Source organism: Aphis gossypii, chromosome 1 (genome assembly GCF_020184175.1).
Source record: "Aphis gossypii isolate Hap1 chromosome 1, ASM2018417v2, whole genome shotgun sequence".
Taxonomy (NCBI): domain Eukaryota; kingdom Metazoa; phylum Arthropoda; class Insecta; order Hemiptera; family Aphididae; genus Aphis; species Aphis gossypii.
In genome coordinates, this window is record NC_065530.1 from 5,466,580 (window position 1) to 5,487,008 (window position 20,429).

The 20,429-nt window shown below is 24.6% G+C and overlaps 1 protein-coding gene across 2 annotated transcripts in view; it reads right to left on the minus strand.

The window, feature by feature from the left end:
* The window catches only part of LOC114129186 (frequenin-1), a 120,218-nt gene that overhangs the window by 17,039 nt on the left and 82,750 nt on the right, over positions 1-20,429 (minus strand). For both annotated transcript variants that reach the window (XM_050197388.1, XM_050197387.1), the window contains exon 7: positions 5,960-6,048. In XM_050197388.1, the coding sequence (XP_050053345.1) occupies positions 5,960-6,048 (89 nt within the window). The remainder of the gene's footprint in view (positions 1-5,959; positions 6,049-20,429) is intronic.

Consider the following 20,429-nt stretch of genomic DNA (forward strand, 5'->3'; position numbering starts at 1 on the left):
AATACATAATATAAGTGTGAACAATTAGCATAAAAGATATAGGTAGGTATGTAATAACATGAAAGCTTTAATTGGAAAAGCCGTTCGTTGATGACACTTCTTACGAGAATTAGATAACGTATTTTTGAAAAAGTAGAAAAACGATCATAGCACCATTTTGTTTTCATGGACAATTTTATATCAAGATATTTGTATCTTATTCAGGTTAGGTGTTTTGGTAGATACCCACATTTTTAGTCCATGAATTCAGATTAGTTTTAGAAAAAGTATTATATATAGGTTAATTTGTGTGTGAAAAGTAAGTTTCAACTTTGAATGGAGGATTTGTCTTGTCTGAGTAGCTGTAAACGTTCGTTTACTTTGATTTTTTTACAGCGGATGTGGTATGTGACTAGTTTCAACTTTTTGTTGAATTGTACCCCGTGGTATATTATTTTAATCGTTAATTATATAATGTTTATGATACTTTAGATTTCTGGAGGGTATGTTCCGTGTTTGAGTTTAAAATTTGATGATATTATAGTGATATTCTATAATTTTTTTTTTCATTAATTTTAATTAATCATTAATCCAGTTTTATATTATGATTCAAGTTCATGATTATTGAATTTAAGGTTTTTGGAAGCCGTAAGAAGACTTTCGTGGATGGAAATAATGGCTTTATCTTAGGTGTATTTCGTAATTATGGTATTTGGGGAGATATTTTGGTTGGCATTAAACATTTTAAAGAGAAGTGGGGCAGGTATCATTTTTTATGAAACTCCTACGTTTATTGTGGACATGGATGATAAGTTTGTATGGTAGTAAACTACAAACTATCGTTCTGTAAAGTGCGATTGAAAAATATTAACTACCTACTATGAATATATGGTTATTTAATTTTAAATGGAGTATCTTGTTTCGTACTCAGTATAAAACTTGACCGACGTCGAAAAATACTGGTGTATACTGTATAATGTTGTTTTTTTCCAGCAAATATGAAATTATATCCGTTGTACGATTGATTTGGTGAGCTGTAGAATTGAGATAGCGGAAATCAAGTTCAGTATTTGGGATAGAAATATATTATAATATTATGATATAAAAATTAAGACATATAACCTACATTAAATTGAAATATTATTCAACTTATTTTTCTAAAAAGGAAGCTTTACTTTGACGCATTGGACTTTAAAATAGGTAATAAGTTAGAAAAAAAATACATTATATTATAATTATTATTTAAACATTCATTGAAATTTTTCAATATAGAGTTTTAAAAATCGAAACCTGACTATTTGAAAAGACTTAACGCATAAGAGTTTTTCTTTAAAGATATGTTTTTGTAATAAAAAAGGGTCGGTTCCGACATCATTATAAAGCTTGATTTATTCATGTATCTATATGTGCTAGGTCATTTCTTAATTTTACATTCAATAATTTATAGGTAATACACGCTCGTCGTAAACATTCCTTAAATAATAATAGCTACAGTTAAAAACAATTTTTTCCGCTCATGAAAGACTTTAAACGATTTAAACGATTTACAGGTAGGTATATAGGTATTATCGTTGTTCATTTAACTGTGAAAATTAAATTTGTAAATTAATCTGTTAATTGAAATTCTTTAAACCTAGCCAACAATTTTAAGCAATAGGTATATCAATAAAAATATATATAATACAATTTTTTTATTTTATTTAAGTTTTCTTCTTATTCATTGCACAGAATTTCATTTAATATCAAATAGACAACGTGTCTTTGTGAAATACAAGTAGCCCTTAACAAGTGAACTAGAAATACTACAGCTATAACAATTCATTCCTCACACTAAGAAATCTATTAAAGCTATTTCTGTCAGCAGATTAAGTATTCTTTGAGTAAAGAACATATAATACTCCAAATTTCATTGTATACAGAGAGTATCAAACATTTTAAATTTTTTTCCGTTATGAATGAATTCATTAAAATTCTGATTTTTTAAAAATTTCAAGTATACTTAGAACTTAAATACCATATTATTTTTAATTATTTAGATTTTTATTACTTAAGAAATACCCTGTACCGATGTAAAGTTACTTTTTTCCAAATTAAAACCCATCTTTTTTACTTTTAAATATTAAGTAAATATTTAAGAAAACGTTGATGCATATAAATCAAAATATAAAAATATAAAAATTTCAATTTGGACATTTAAAAATCAATAAGAAAAAGGTGTCTCTCATTAAAAAAATATTTTCTGTTGCCATAGAATACTACTTAAATCATACATAAAATAAAAGCTTTTGAAAATATTAGAATTGAGAATTTTTTAAATTCAAAAAATCAGAATTTAATTAAATTCATTATTAAATGAAGAAATGGGAGAAAGCAAGTTTGACGAATCACCCTGTATATTATGTCGTTTTATTTCAGAGTTAACGCAATACATATATTCAATTACGAACATAATATCCTATCAAACATTATTTAATGTGCCAAGAAGACTTTACAAAAGATAAAATGAAAAAGTCGCATGCACTTTTTAGTTTTTAACACAATATTATCTTGAAAATAATATTTAATATATATTTTTATGACATCTCTACAAACAAATCCAATAAAAGTGAATTTTAAAACTTAAACGAATATATTTAACATATAGTATTATGCTTAAAATGAATTTAAAACAATTAAACCAATAATGTGAGTTTAATTTTTATGTAGAATGTACCTAATTATTGTCTTTTTAAAATATTCTAAAAGTTAAATGGAACACTATAAAATAATAGTAAATTATCTACATTAAATTGTTGTAACAATAAACCAATAGAAAATAACCAACAATTATTTATATTAGTTTTATTGCGTACAGTTTAACTTTCATAGTTTTAATTATTTTAGCCGGATACTGCTAATTTTAAGTATCGTGAATTAATCTAAATACATTAACCACGTTATGTAAGTAATTCTTTATGTATACCATGTTTCGTGACATTTAAAATATCAACATAATGTACTACTAAATTATTTATTGACACATATTCATTATGTTACCTTCTTATGGTAATGATCTTAAGTCATATTTATCAACAATATTTATAAATGTTAGTGACACACTTTAAAGAAGTTAATATAAATATTCAATAAAAAATTAATTATATGTATACAAAAATATAACCAGATTATCAGATATCTACTAATACATAATCACTACATAGGTAATATTGTTTTGTGAAATAATTGTAAAGTGTAATATTATATTTGTTGGTAAACTCAGAATTTAACAGGATCATAAATTTATTGGTTTAAATTTGAGTATTCTCTATAATACGAGTTCATAAATGTGTACTCTTCAGAAATATTTTACCAATACACCATTTGTATAATTGTTTGCTTTAATATCTTGAACAGACGAACATTCGAAAATCGACTATTTGGTTTATCTTACTAACCGACAAGATTCTATTACTCCAATATCATTCTACGGAACGGAAAACAAATAATGCAATACCAAAGTCAAACAACAATAAATAATATAATACCTAATTAAAATAACTAAATAATTATCAATGCATATTATGTTATGTAGGTATAAAATAATCATTATTTATATTTATCGTGCTATTATAAATTATAATATTAATTTTGTTAATAATAAGGGTTTTATTTAAGTTGTGTCTTCATTCATGAGCTAAAAAACACCACATTTGGTAAAAAATAATGATAATTTATTATTAATGTATGATTTGATAGTCAACAATATTAAAAGATAAACTGTACTAAATTTTACATCAATATTTTTTAAAATTTACCATTTCAGTCGTTAATATTATCATTATATTTGTCAATAATAACCAAAAATGATATGCCTCAGAAAAATATATAATTTATTTACAAACATTAAAATTTTAATATTCTACATGTCTAAGTATTAGTAGTAATGTTATAATTTATGTTAAACTTATTTTTCATTTTATAAGAAGGTACTTTGTAACAAAATAAGGAATATAGCCTTATTAATGTTTATAATGAATGTGATAATAAATATAAATTATTTAGTTTAGAATTTTAAACGCAAAAAAAATATATAGGTACCTTTGTATATATTAATAATATCATTATGTATAATATTTAATAAGACAATATTATTTTTTTTTGCTACAAAAATCTTATCTTATTCAATTCAATAAAAATAATTTGAATGTAAAAATTGTTCGAACTAATTTATATACCAGCATCAAAAAACATTTGTTTTATCATTCTATAGATGTGAATAATTATGGAATAATTTATAAGTAGATTTTATTACTAAATAATAAATATCTATAATATACATAACAAAGGCTGTTAATTAACTTCTTTGAAATTTGAGTATATAAAATTTCTCTTAAATATTTCACAGACTTAGCTAATTAAGTACGAATAGAGAAGCTAATAAATATTATTTTTATAATTATTATTAGCTAAAAAGATTTCAGGGCAATATTTATTTGCTCTCTTAGAGCTATACGATGCTCTACATTGATATAACGAATTCATATAAATCTTTTTTTTTTTTAAGATTTTTGAGTAAACTTCAAATAAAATCACCTATTTACAAAAGTTATGGACAATTTTTAAGGAAAATTTTTAAGGTTTAACATGCCTGTTATATATTTCATTATTATATTTTGGCTTAGAAAATAAAAAAAATGAAAATGTAAATTTTATTTATCTATATGATATTATTTTGAAAAAATATTTACATGAATTTATATTATGTAATGGCCTCAAAAATACTATTTACTAAAAATTGTATAATGGTGTTTCTTTAATAATACTCAGAAACACGAAAAATTATTTTACTTCTTCTTAGTAAAATTACTTAAATATGATTACATTATTTTTAAATCATCACTGGTAAAACGGATTATAAATTTCAACAAATATCTAGTCCAATTGTTTTTGTTTAATGTTTTGAAAAAAAATATATAATATAATAAATTAATCAAATTATTGAAATATAGAACATAAACTAGTAAATAATTTTTAATAAATATTGTATATGGTTTTGTTTATTTTATTTAAACTAATAAACATCAATCATAACAACAGCAGCAGTAACAACAACATAAGTACTGTTCGATTACTGTGGTATATTAGTGTTATATATTACAGAAATGTGACGAAATAATAACCGTAAAAGGAAAAAAAAAAGCGAAAATGAAAGTTTACTCAAAGTGATTGATGGATGTGCTCAGCTCCCGTACAACCTGTTGCGTTAGCTATGTCAATCCCTATAAACGTTATTGTGGTGATGTTAATATGATCTTTGAGATCTCTATAAGTATTCTATTATAACTTAATATTATATCGTAGGCACTTTTCACATCTTTTAGCCGATTGAGTGTGTCCAACACCAATAATATTCTGAAAACCGTACTTAAAGTTTTAACTCGGTCGAAATTATTAGTGAATTACTAGAAGCCCCTAGAACGTATATTATATCAATGATGTTTAGACATGGTAAATAATTCCAAAAAGTTTGTTGATTTAGTAATGGGTGGTTATTTTTTTGATATTTTTGTAGTCTTGCAAAGAGGGCGCAACGGGAAACAAAAATACGACACGCATGGGAAATTAGATGTTCATGCATTATTTTCCTCGTCGGTCAAAAATTGTCTTTTTATTTTAACAACAATCGGGACATTTTGCGGAAAACGATTCTGTCGGTTTTTTTGTTACTTTTCCGCATATACACTTTCACAAGCATTCGCTTCAAAACTGCGGACAATGGCAAAAAAAAAATGAAGAAAATCGCCATTGTTCGTGATGTCGAGATAGGGTTAGTACAATAATAATACACATTACGCGAAAATTGAAAAATTTTTATTTTTTTACGAGTTTGAACGTTATAAAAATGAGTTAATATTATATTATATTATAACTCTGATCGCTGCCTTATCTGTTCTCTACATTTTTTTTTTTTTTTTTTTTTTAGTAGGAGGTACCTACTCACCACCATCTGATATATAGCATCTACGATGTTGTACATCTCGTCTCGGGTTATGAAACCATCGTTGTCGACATCGTACAGGCGAAAAGCCCCTGAAAAAAAAAAATTAAACACTGTTATAATATTTTTACTTGATTATGAATATCGGATATCGTCACTCGATAATTTAAAATTATTTTACGAGATCGTAATTGTATATGTAATAACACATTATTGTTAATTATTATAACTGTAGAATATTTGAATTTATAGTTTGTATAGACCATGTAACGCGCAAGACCAAAAGTCAGGTTGCTTAGATTACTCAGAGTGATATTTTTTCAGTTTTAATTATCGAGAGTATGGTTATTGTATTATACTGTATATATCACAGAAGAAACATTGATTTAATAGAAAATCGATTCAACTATTTCTCGTCTAGCGCCCCACACATCAGGTATTATATTATAATATTCGTTTAGTATACACAATATATATAATAATAATAGTAATATTGTATACCTTTGATGTATCTTGCTTAGTTGACAAATCATACAAGGAGATTATAATGTATAAAGTTCGTGCTAGTCACGGGTTTACTGTGTAAGTGGACTACTAAACGCGGCAGAAACGTTCAGCATGATCCCAATATTATCTCATGAATATTATAATATAATTATATGATATTTTAAAATACACAAAGAAAAGATTTAATTAAAATTTAAATCGTTGAACTGTAATTAATTTTAGTAAAATTATCGCACATAGGCTCATAGCATGACTTGTTAACAGCGGTCATCATAATCGCACACTTTTAAAAAAGGTCGTCGTTTAAATACACACTTTTACCCATCAATTCCTCACAGTTTTCCTTAAATCAAACCGTTTAATACTATACACACTAATATGTTAATGAAAATATTTATCTGAAATCACATTATCGTTTAGCACACTAGATAATCATATTTAATTAAAATGACGACATCATAAGCTATTAAATTAATATAATAAAATATTTTAAAACACTAAGGTTTAAATTTATTCCAATATACTATATTATATCATTTTATTTTAATTTATGTATTGAATTATTCTTACGATAATTTATTAAATAACGATTAAATAATAAATGTTTAATTTTAAATTGTCATTCAAGTGTGTGTGGTTTTATATTATTGACCTTCCAGATTTACCTTTTAACAATAAACAAAATATGTGTGGTATTGAACGGTGTAAAATATGCGGTTATGAATGGTAAGTGTGTGGTTTTGAACGACGCCCGTGTTATATATTATTATGTTATCGATCTCCATAATATCACGATTCTATAAATGCAATCTTTCTCCATAACAAACCATCTGATGCGTACATTACAGCTGTAGTCATAATATTATAGCAGAGCGTTATTGCAGTAGTCATTACATAATTAAAAATGCAAACGCGTATATTGCATTATTGCAGTTATACATTGTACTCCGTAAAGGTTTATGCAATCAATAAAATAATATATTATTAATAACAACGAGAATAATATATGCAATAGGAACGGAAAAATGTCGTTTTCGTGTTTAAGGCAAGTGTTTTCCCGTAGTTTACGCATTTTGCAATGATGTTATTGTATATATTATTATATATATTTATTACATATAATATATAACATAACACATTATTTGAATTAAAACCTTGTGTTTTACTTAGTTGATCTTTTTTAGGTACGTTCAATGCTCTAATCGAAATAAATAACTTTTCTTTATCAGATTTTACCAGTGTTTTTTTTTCATTTTTTTTAATGTAATTTACTAGTTAAGCATGAATGCCATATAGTATATTATATAATTATAATTTTTAACAATACATCATTGTGAATTAAATAATTTAAGCACTTAAATTAATAATTGTTTATTTTATCGAAAAAATAATAATTTAAAGGTTTTTATAATGGTTTTTCTAAGTATGAGAAAAAAAGTTCGAATTTAATATTAGAGAGAATGTGATAAGACGTTTCGTGTTATTTAAATTCTAATATAATAACTTTCAGAAAAAAGTCTACGAATAATACTAAAATTTAATCAGCTTTTTAATGTTAAATTTTGACTGTGATATAATATATTATATTCAACGAGGTATACAAAAATGGAAAAAAATTAATAATAATAATTAAAATAAATTTTAAATCCGTTGTTAATTTGTATAAGACTAATAAACCTAGCTAGGTAAATCCAAGTATACAGATTATATTTATAAAAACTGCATATTATATAAGAGTGTAATTAAAACAAACGCCAAGTAAAAGTATTATATTTAATCGATTTAATTATATAACTATTTTCCATAATAATTTATTCGATTTTTATTATATTATCAAAAAGAAGACTTATATTATTTTTATCAACATCCCTATAAATTGAAGTGATTCTAGCAAGTGCTTCTTATAAGATCACATGAAATATTCTTTTAGACTTTCTCAATTTTATTTCTATCGGTTAATAAAACATAATTTTCTGACATCACTGGTATGTAAATAAATAGAAATAGCGACAAACAATGAAACAATATAACTCTTTGATCATTGTATTAAATTATAGTTAAGTGATACATTATCATTGCATTAATAATAACTCAAATGACGTGAACGTTTTAATTTATGTTAATGCAAGTTGTTATTTATTTCAATAATTAGTAAGGCAAATTATTATAAATAGCTACTTAGAAGTCTTGAATCGTGACGATGTTTTAAACAAATTTTTCTTAAACCTAAAAAACGTAAAAAGATTTTTTTGTATAAATTATGTATATATGTATAATGTATATTATACTTAATATTATAATATTATGTTTGTATAATGTTACACCTCATTTAAACTACGCCCTACAGGTTGATAAGTTGTTCATGTCCTAAATCTGGCCTTGGAAACAAATCTAACGTAGCTTATACGTTAAATTCATTGCCAAGGAGATCATAATTATACATTTGCACCAGTGTTATAACATAATTTTACATTTATAAATACGCACATGCTTATTTTATCAATAAGTAGGTACGTTGTTTATAAGTTTGGTATTATATTTTAGAGCGTGCATTTAATTTATATTAATACAAAATATTAATTATGTAGGAAAACATCTGTCAATTAGGTCTGGTTTTTTTGTACAGATGTTTGTATATTTAAAATTCATTCAAACATTTTTTACGTCATACATTTTTTATATTCATAACTATTATAATAACACTATTATATATTATTCATTTAATATATTGTTTTAGGTAACATTGACTTACTACTTAATTAAACTTAAATTAATCTTATAATTTTAATAATAGATATAAAAAGACTATAATCGGGTTACATTCATACATTTAAATATTTTGATCATTCGTTATATTGTTTTATTAGTCAAAAAATAATAAAAATTACTCATTAAAATATATGCGATCCTCATCATATGTTAAAGTTATTTTCTTAACAACTTTTATTAATTAATTGTAAAAATAAGTTATTCAAATATTTGTCCCTTATCATAATAACTACCTATATTTAAAAGAATAAGAACAAATTATATCCTATTCCATTAAGTTTGATAAATAATAACTGAGAAAAAGAAACAAATCACAGTGTCTTAAATGTATGATAGGATTAATCATTAATACCATATTTCTGAATTAAAAAATTTGGATTCCACACAGCGTAGGAACTATAAAGTAAAACAAATACTGAGTGATATTTTTATATTTTTTGTTATCAAAATATATCTAACTATAATATATTGTTGATAAAATATGTTAGATTTATTATTAGAGCATTTCAGAAATTGTTTATATACTAACTATACCTACTGTTGTTTCACCTTATATGGAAGGCATACCATTTTAAATTATTGTATTTTAACAAAATGCAAAAAAAAAAATAAAAATAAAAAATATTTTCTCTTCAATAAAATATTGCACCCGTCACATTGAATATTTGGTATATTGTTATAATGTATATGATAGCAGTATAAAGTACATCCCCACTATATTATATTATATAAATAGGTACCTAATGTTCGTATTTTTATTTTATTATCTCTCATAAATCACTGCGTGAAACGGTAATGGAAGAAATGAAGGGAACAAAAACTGAAATAATATACACTATTTTGATCACGTGGTACAATAGTATCCATTTAATTATACTGCATATTTTTTTTAAATCAATAGCTATAATTTTTAACAAAAAATGTGTTTTTCATAGTGGTTTCGCTTTTATTTATTTATTTATTATTTTTTTTTTTTTTGATTTGTGTAAATTTTTAATTTATTATTCTAAATATTATTCAAATAATATTTTTAATTTATTATGTTTAAATATCAAATTTTTAACCAATTGTTACAATAGTCTTATAAGAAATGCAATTGAAATAACAGGCGTGCAGTAAACTTAAATGTATTTTACCTGCGGAGTACTCTGACACTGAATTTTCACTTATGCTTCTAACTATAAATTGATAAAATTATGGTAAAAATATTTTATTAAAATATATCACAGCAGTTTAATTAAGTTGATAATGATTCGTTACCTCTTACATATATTGGTTAAAATTAGATGTTTACTAGCTGCTTGGTCATCAATCGTACGTGCAATTCGGTAATAATATTTCAAAATAAATGATATTGCTAATAATTTACATTATCATTCGTAATATACGCAATACATATGTAAATATTGACAGTACTTCGTACTTGTCTTATATCAATCCATAAATTACTCACACGTAGGTATACTCTAATAGGTGACGCAAATGATGAAATGCGAGCCGCCGAACTGAATTCCGAAAAAATAAATGAGATTATAGCTTGCGTAAATTTCTGTTTATAACATTAAATTTAATATTTATTATTTATTGATAATTTTAATACCCACGCATAATACCAATAACCAGTACAGATTTTGTAATAGTACGAATTGTTCTTTTAATTGTTTTTAAAAGGACACTCACACATAAATGAATTGAACAGTTTTAAATAAATATTTATTTACCTTATTAGGCGGTATTTTGTGCAAATTTTTTTTTTTTTTTTTACGTTCTTGGTTTTTGAATTTCATTTAATAATCCCTCGTGGTAAAAAAGAAACTGGAGAAAATATCGAAGAAATCTAAAGTCATGCGTATATGTAATATATTATTTCGACCGACTTTAAAGTAAATTTATAGGACATTGGTAATTCGAAAAATAATTAAACCGTAAAAGTTAGTGTGCCGATTTATCTTTGTCTCCTTTTATGTACACGGAAATTTGTAACGCAGTACCTTACTAATATCTTACGGTATTTTATGTAATCTTAATGTACATAATATATTATAGGCATATTATAAAATAATGTACATGCACAGAGAAAAGTTTTTTGTGGCAAAGGTAATTTCGTTGATCGAGGTATATTATAATATATTATGTACTGTGTAACTATGTAAGTATACCACCCATACGATGTGTTGTGTGTAGGTACTTGTTCAATGTTCGCCTAATCTATATTCTGTTTATCAAGACTACGTAAACACACTAGGTTCATGTTTTATGGATTAACGACTTTGAGAGTATTTTAGTATAATATGTACATTGTACGTACATCGTAATTGAAAACTTTATTTCACCCTTAAAAGTTTGAATGTGAACGCGAAGTCTGTATACAAATTTATTTGAATATACACTATTATTGTGTATTCAAATTCAAAAACGATTTACTTTTTATTATTGACATCATCGAACATAATAATCGTGGAGTTTTATCATGTTAACAATAATAAAACAACACTAACGAGACAAACTTAAAATGCATACATTTTTCATTGAGTGCCCATGTGTGAAATAACATACATTGCCATGTTTCAAGTTCATACATACCAATAGGGAACAATTAATATAGTAGATCGTTATTTGTATTTTTTCGTGCGTGTGATAGCAGTAATAAAACACTTAATTACACTACATAATATTAACTGTGTATTTAAAAATAAAATACTTTACCTACAATTAACCTAACAAAGTCTACATTTCTGTGTAAGATTAAAACAATATGTTCTAAAGTTAAACAAAGGGTAAACGTTTGCTGTTTATGTAGGCATCCATACATTTCAATATAACTGCGAGTGTTTAATAATAAACGACAACTCTTAATAATGCCAATGAGAAAGATCACTGGCACAAAAAAAAAATGTTATAAAGCCAAATTGTTAAAAATAATTACTTTTTACGATGGTGTTGAAATTTGTTTAACTCTAAAGTTATTAATATAATAATACTTCTTAAATTTGATTATTCAAAATTGTATATATATATATATATATATACATACATACATACATATATATATATACAAGTATATATAATATATTATAAAATAATTCAAGGTCATACATATCCTGAATAAAACAAAACACCTACCGTAGTAGTAGACGCTATAGACTCATAAAACTTAATTGAATTATAATACATTTTTAATAAGACACAATTCGGTTTAATGATTATAGTTTGCAAAATAACTGTATAGATACTAATCATCATATAGATGAAATTTTAAAAATTAAACAAAGTTTAATCAATTTTAGAAACATACGTGTATGATAGAAAGTTACTTCCCTAATATACTCGAAATAAAATTATTCGGCAAATGATTCGTTTTTTGAGTTATTCAAGACATGCACGACATTTGAAAATAGTATTTTATTTTATTTCTCTCTTTTCACTTAATAATTTTATTGTGCGTTTTCTCTAAAAGATAAACTTATCACCTATAGATATTGTATTAAATAATAAAGATTGCGTTATTTAAATTGAAAAAAATTATTTTTATTTTATTTTAATGTGTAATTTTATTAAAATAAAAGAACTGATAACACAATGAATAATGTTCGTAGCTTAATGCTATCTACATATTTTATATACAATTTTTTTTTTTTTTTTTGTTATGTTTAAAGGGGTGACTTATAGCAGATTTTAATTATTATGAATACAAGTACAAATTTAAATGTAAATAAAGTAGAAAAGAGAAAAAAAATAAAAACAATATAATTATTTTTAATAAGACTGTTAGTTGTAGAGTTGTTAAATTAAATTAAGAGGTCGTGTGACGACCTCATTTTGGTGTCATTAGTAAAAGAGGCTGAAAAAAATAAATTATACATTGTACATATATACTACAATAAAAGATTCTTTATCTGAAAAATTACATGAATATCAATCGTTATTTGTAACTTATAACTAACAATGAGTTAGAGGTTAACTGTAGAAATAATAATTATAATATTATACTTGTATTATTTATAATTTTGAAAAAGCATTAATACACCTCTTGCATAAAATCACTAGATCACCTAGTGCGCCATCTACAAAGTACTACTGTCTGATGCCAACTAAAATTGATGTATTATGTACAAACAACTGACCCGTAAATACAACAACATTTCAAACCAAAAACATCAACAATCATTGTTATTCAATTCTACATCAATCCTAAACACCATAATCAACAAAACTGAAAGCTCGACAAAACCGCATCCGTATGCGAATGTAACAAGAGGCTACCAATCATTCAAACCTAATCCTACTCCTATAAACAACAATGAAATCTCACTTATTAAGTTCCTTCATGAATTTAAATCCATTTAAAATACTATTATATTCTAACCACTTATCCTCTCAATTCTCACAAAAATAATCACATCATGAAGATTCATCATTGGGATTGTTCCTATTTAATCAAGTCCGTTATCGTTGCCAAATTTAATTTATTTTTTATTAATTTTAGTTTTAAATTTAATTAATTTATTGTGTTTTATTTTACTATTTCGTTGTATGTTAAATCACTTCAAGTGCGTTTTCATAGATTACATAATTCTAATTTAAAATTAAGAACGATAAAAATTGATTGGTTGTTAACACGTTTTACTAGTGCAATAATTATATTGTAGATCGCAACACTGGGTTTAGGGAAATGAAACATTTGATTAGTATTCGAAGGTAATTAAAAAATGTATGCGAAATCAAGTTTTAGAGGCAGAATAGTATGATAATTATTATAATTATATTACCAATAGTAAAGTATGGTAATAATATGGTAAAAATGTATTTAATTTAACAAAATTTTATCAACAGGTAATAATACTATAAATAACATTTAGTAAAATATTATTAGGAATAGACACTGACAGAATATTAATACTTGTTTCAAATTTAAATTTATCGTATATTTACCTTATAAAGATATACAATGATAAAAATCTAATTTAAAAATCTTCTGTTATTTAAATATTTGTTAGTATTCTATGTTTATCTGTTATTTTAAATAGCTGTCTGACACGAAAAACATAAAAAATAGTAAATATTTTATACTTACCTACGAATTGGAATTTATAGCTATTAACTCTTAATATTTTATTTTATAAATTTTATAAATTTTAACTTTTTTACATTTTACAAAAAATATAATACTGTTTTACATCATTATTTTTAAAAACAAAAAAAAATAAATAATAACTAAAATAATTTTTGCTATCAAGCGACCACTGACCAGTATGGCTCTACTATATTTATATTAATATGTCTTTAATCATTTATTTATCCTGTAGAAGTGTATGGTAATTATACTTTTAGTAAAATAAAAATAAGCATTATGTTATAATAAACAGGTAATGGCTATTTAATGTGTTATGAAGTGTAGAGTTTTTGGAATAATAATATTTAGGTGTATTTTATGTAACACATAAATGTTGTGTGGATGTCTAAAAAATAAACTTTCATAATTAATCAGTAATCACTGATTTTATACTCTTCAAAAATTGTTGTCAAATATTTGATTTTAAACTTTATAAATTGTATAACATACCAACTGTGCAGTTGTTGAGCATTAAATATGTTGCACAAAACGATAATAATAAATACTTAAACCATTAAGTGATGTTTTTCAAAATGTCATGTTATTATTTTTTATTTGATTTAATTATTATAACCTAACCTTAAAATAAAAAAACTACTAATAAATTTCGGGTAAATGACTGATTGTAAAAATTGTCATCTAACAAATTAAAATTCAAACGATTTTTATTTATGTAAACTATTCAGGGGATCAGTTGTTTTGGATAATTGCTATATTGTATACTTATCAAATATCTATTATACCGGTTTCGTAGTCAATTTTTTTTTTATGATTATTGGTACCTACGATTCATTAATTCTAAAAATACCAGTTTGAAATATACTTGCAAGTTGATAAACATATTACATAATCAAGGTAAAAGGACGAATTAATAGAGCTTAACTTTTTTTTAATAAAGATTTTTAAAAACGAAGTCTTGTCATTTAACCAACGATCTGCTAATTATTTGTTACCTAGTTATTTTGTTAGTTATAATAAACTAAACATTATACCTATTATTTTTCGTAATTTAACTAAGAGTATCAATAAGAAACAACTTATTTTGAAACATTTTTGAAAAAAGAAATCATCATCATTATTCTTTAAGTTTTTTACAGTTTTAAAAGATAACAAGTTTTTTTTTTAATTTGAAACTAGTTTAATTTGTAATGTATTGAAAATAGCTATCTACTGATAAAGTATTGTAATTAAACTCTCTGATTAACCGATATTTTTGTACAATATATCTAATAATACTTTAACTTAAAGATATCGATATGACTGGACTTTGTGTGTTGGTATGTTTTATATATTGTATTCTTGAAATAAATATGATGCAGTTAAAATTTTTGAACAAATGTACGAAATTTATCAAATAACCGTGTATATAGGTACTTATTATTATATATTCTCATTAATCATTATAGCTGCCGTAATTTTTGACATTTTATTCATTTTTCGTGATACGAGTTGATAATAATAACAGAACTACACACCAAGGAATTACAAAATGTGTATTTTTCATTTAATATTATATATATTTTTTTTATATCAGTTTATTTTTTAGTATCAACCAGTCAGCGAAGATAGATTATGATTTATGACAAATCACCCGAAACATTTTAAATCACAAAGATATATGCTAGAAGTAGAAAATAAATTTGCTTATCCAGATTCAGAAATCATCGGAACACAAAAAGTCAAATATGTTTGAAATGTAATTTTTATTTTGAAATCCCATTTCAATATTGTCAAGAAGTTTACCACAATGTGTGGTAACATGATGGAACCAACACTGTTTCTAATATTATTATTTATTGTGTTATGGAAAATCGTTTTTAAAATTTAATACTTAAAAAAAAAACAATAACGTAATTCAAACTAACTCATATTATGACGAAATTAAACTATATAAATCAATTCGATAACATTTGTTCTATTTATTTTCATACTAGTAATTACTAATAATTAGTAAATAAAATATTAAATTTAATTAATAAAAAATGTTTGATGAATCTTGAAATGGTTATATTACATTTTAAAGCATTTTAATTCACAAACAATAATTTTATCTATACCGATACAAAATAAATATTTTAATATGTATTTATATTATTTAAAATGAGTCTAAATATTCACCTGTATTTATCGAATACTGTAACATTCTTTTCATAAGACGTATACTAATATAAACACATATTGACTTGTGATACAATAAAGTAATTACCTAATATATTTACATTTTGATTGTATACGTAATATATAATTGCTTAATAATTATAATAATTTATTACGATATATATTATTCATTATTCTATTGTATCACAATACAATTTATTCATATTTTGTCTAATTAAAACTACAATGATAAAAATCTAACATGTAATATGAGTCTTAAACATCACAATAATATGCTCATTGCTCATCATATATTACTGTGCTGAGTTCGCAATATTGAAACCTACATAGGTACCTGCTGTTATTACGGACCAGCTATTATTGATTTTGTAGTCTAAGATTTGTCAGAACTTATGATCATGTCGTCCTTCACTACACAATATACCAAGAATGTACAGCTTAATACAGCGTACAATTATTGCAGAAAATGGAATAAATAGTTACTATATTGACTGTGTTTACCGTTCAGAAATGCCATCACTCGTTGAACTGCGTCAGCCTTTGCAGCTTATGGCAGCTAGTCACTCATTTATTGGTTAATACTATTACTACTGTAAACAATATTACTCGTACCTAGTGTATTTGTGCACGTCAAAGAGCTCGTCCTGACTATTAATCCACTATACACGTTGTATCCTTATTGTCCCTAAACATCCACTCATTTTATTTCCATTATCAATGTATTGCTTGTATAAGACACGGAATAACTACGCAAATAGCAATAGCAAACAAATAAGGCGTGGAGATTTTTACATTAAGTTAACTATAATATTCTACTAGATAGACTGTATAGTTATATAATAATTATGGATTATTTGTTATATAATGAGCAGATTCTATAAAAATATTGTAGTTCAAACAAATACACACGATAGTTAAGAAGTATCGTTTTAAAATTAACCTAGCTACATGGTACACAATATAAAATAAACGAATATTATACTACACTGTTTAGTCTATAAACATTAAACAATTTAAGTCTGATTTACATTTTGGCAAGTCAATATCTGAAACGACAAAAGTTCAAAAACTTTTTTCAATTCTTTTGATTTAGAGTTATTTTGATTTTTGAAACACTTAAAAGTTTTTTCAGGCTTCACTGGACTTCAAGTTCTGAGCTAAAATAAGTTTTAATTATTTTAAAGTTGACCGGGCTTGCAACTGTTTGAACTGATTGCAGTACGTTTAATAGTGTCAATATCCCGACCTGGCCAGTACATATTATATTATTTACTGTAATAAAAATTAATTATAATTGTACTTAAATGTTTTATAACTTAACTAAACAGAAAAATAAAAGCAAAGTTAAATGTCACCTAAGTACTTTTGAATGTGCTCTAATCGGATTTTTTTTTTTAAATTCATCCAGCGTTTTTAGTTGACAATATTTATTGAAGTTATTATTTAGTTTTGAAATCTGTTCACTCAAAACATTAACTTAAAATGGCAATTTTATTTTCAAAAATAAAAGCTCGAGTTTATGGTTAAAAATGTGTACACTAAATCTAATGAATGTTTTAAAAAATCAAATTTCTAAGATACACATTATCAATAGACTAATAATGACGAAGGCCAAAAACATTATAGCACAGATTATATTAGATATTTATATAATCTCTGATTATAGCATGTATAAATATATTATGTTGCAATATAATAACATTCAAAAATGTGTAAAATAAATAAATATAAGTAACCATATCCTTATGTTACATATTATATAAAATAATAAATGATAACTGATAAATACCTACTGTATTAATGTATTATTATTGAAATATTCGTAACTTATTTTCACGTAAGGACTCTATACAAGTTCTTAAAAACAGTGCAATCTGGTTGACAACTGCCACACATAATGGAAAGATAAATACTACTATGATATAACTATATTATATTATACTATATATTATATAGGAATTATATGCACATTGTTGTAGTTTATAATTTTATTTGTGATAATCAAAGTATTTTATTAAATGTTACCATTTTAATATTATTATATAATTTACTATTATTTATCATACATTGAATATAAAAGTATAGGAATTCTATATAACCAAGATAACAATACAAAATAATTCATATTATTGCACATTAGATAGTCAATATTTAATGAAGTCTAATAAGATTTGAGTTAGTGTGTAGGCATTTTTTTAAAAATAACATCTAATCCAGATTTCATAATAACTTGTAGGTTTCAGACTATTTCTTATAAATATGTACAAAATAATAAAAATCGTATAAACTTGGCTAACCATCGGACATGAATGAATAATTGAATTGCAGTAATAATTAATGATGATTTTTAATTTATTGAATCACCTGTAACCATACAAGCATCTGTTAGTAATTTACCATACAAGGTTTAACTTAAAGTAAAAGTGTAAAACTACAATATTATACTATTTTGTACTACAATTGTATTTCATTTTTTTTTATTTTCTTTATTAACTTTGAATTTTAAATTAAGTTGGACTCGATTATAAATGTTACCCATGTAGAATGTCAGTTTCCAGCTGGTGCCGAGCAAAAGTGTAAACATATTGCTGCATTGGTGTATTATATTAATCAAAAAGATGCTAAGTCTACAAAGGATTTTGAAAAATAATGGAGTAAACCCAATGGATCTAGTATATTTTTTACCCGGGATAAAGTATAAAACTAGCGCCCTCCCCCTTTATTATGCCCACAATTTGGCGCCCCTCAACCAAACCTTCCTGGGCAAATGCACCGGTTCGCCCCCCCCCCTAAATCCGGCCCTGAGTAAACCTTCAAAAAATGGAAAGCAAAAATACAAAAAAATAAAAACAATTACTAAATGTGGTTAAGTAAACTATACAGAATATCTATGGCTTTGTCCTACTCCCAGACAGGCTTATTATAAAATATAGTAAAGTTTACAAAGTTTACAGTTGTAGAACGACGGACTGAATGAGAAATGAGAAATAATATGTTATTGAGTACGATTTTCACAAATTATAATCAACTAAAAAACTGATTTAATTATCTATAACCTATTCAATACAATTATTAAATATTATATTTATTTATTAGCATTCAAATAAAACAAAAACTGTAGGCCCACCAAGCGCTACCGTACAGTTTGCCCAGCGTCTTAAGAATTTATAAATAAAACGAATAAAAATAAATAAATATTAAATATTAATCTGAGACTTCCGAAGTCCATAAAAAAAATAAAGGTTTATATTTCAGGAATAGATCTAAGAGTGTTTCGCGTATTTTAAGCGTTTTCGAAAACACACGATGAACTACTCGAGTTCGATACAACTACTACATCGATTTTCATGCACTCAAATAATACAATAATATATTATTAACTCGCATATGGTATTATAATATTTTATATTCATATCTAAAGCGGTAAATGGTGTATTACAAAAGACATAGTACAGCATATAATAACAACAATGTACACTCTTTTATAGACTAAGCGAGATAAAACTCTGTGAACTAACTTACTATATAGTGGTAACTGGTAATATAAAAACCCATCAACCGGATGGTCGACTAGGTAAAAAATCGGTAAATGTCATTGAGAAATGAAGGGTATCTCCTGTTTCTGAACTTAAAGCATCAAAGGGCATGCATACATACCTATTTAGACAGGTTAGGTTAGGTATAGAACGATATAAAATATAAGTGCATTTTACGAGTACATAATATTGAATTTCTTTTAAACATATTTTGTTTTGCAACATTGATATTATATAGGTACTGTTAATATCCTCAACGAATATAGTTCTTTTTTAAGAAAGACGATCGTTTTTATAAGGTATTTTGGTGTTATGTTTTTCTCTTTCAATAACTTGAACGTATTTATTACTTTTACCATCACTATCGATACGTATATGGTTAAAGAGTTATATTATAATTTTTTTTATTTACTTAATTTACTTTTTGAAA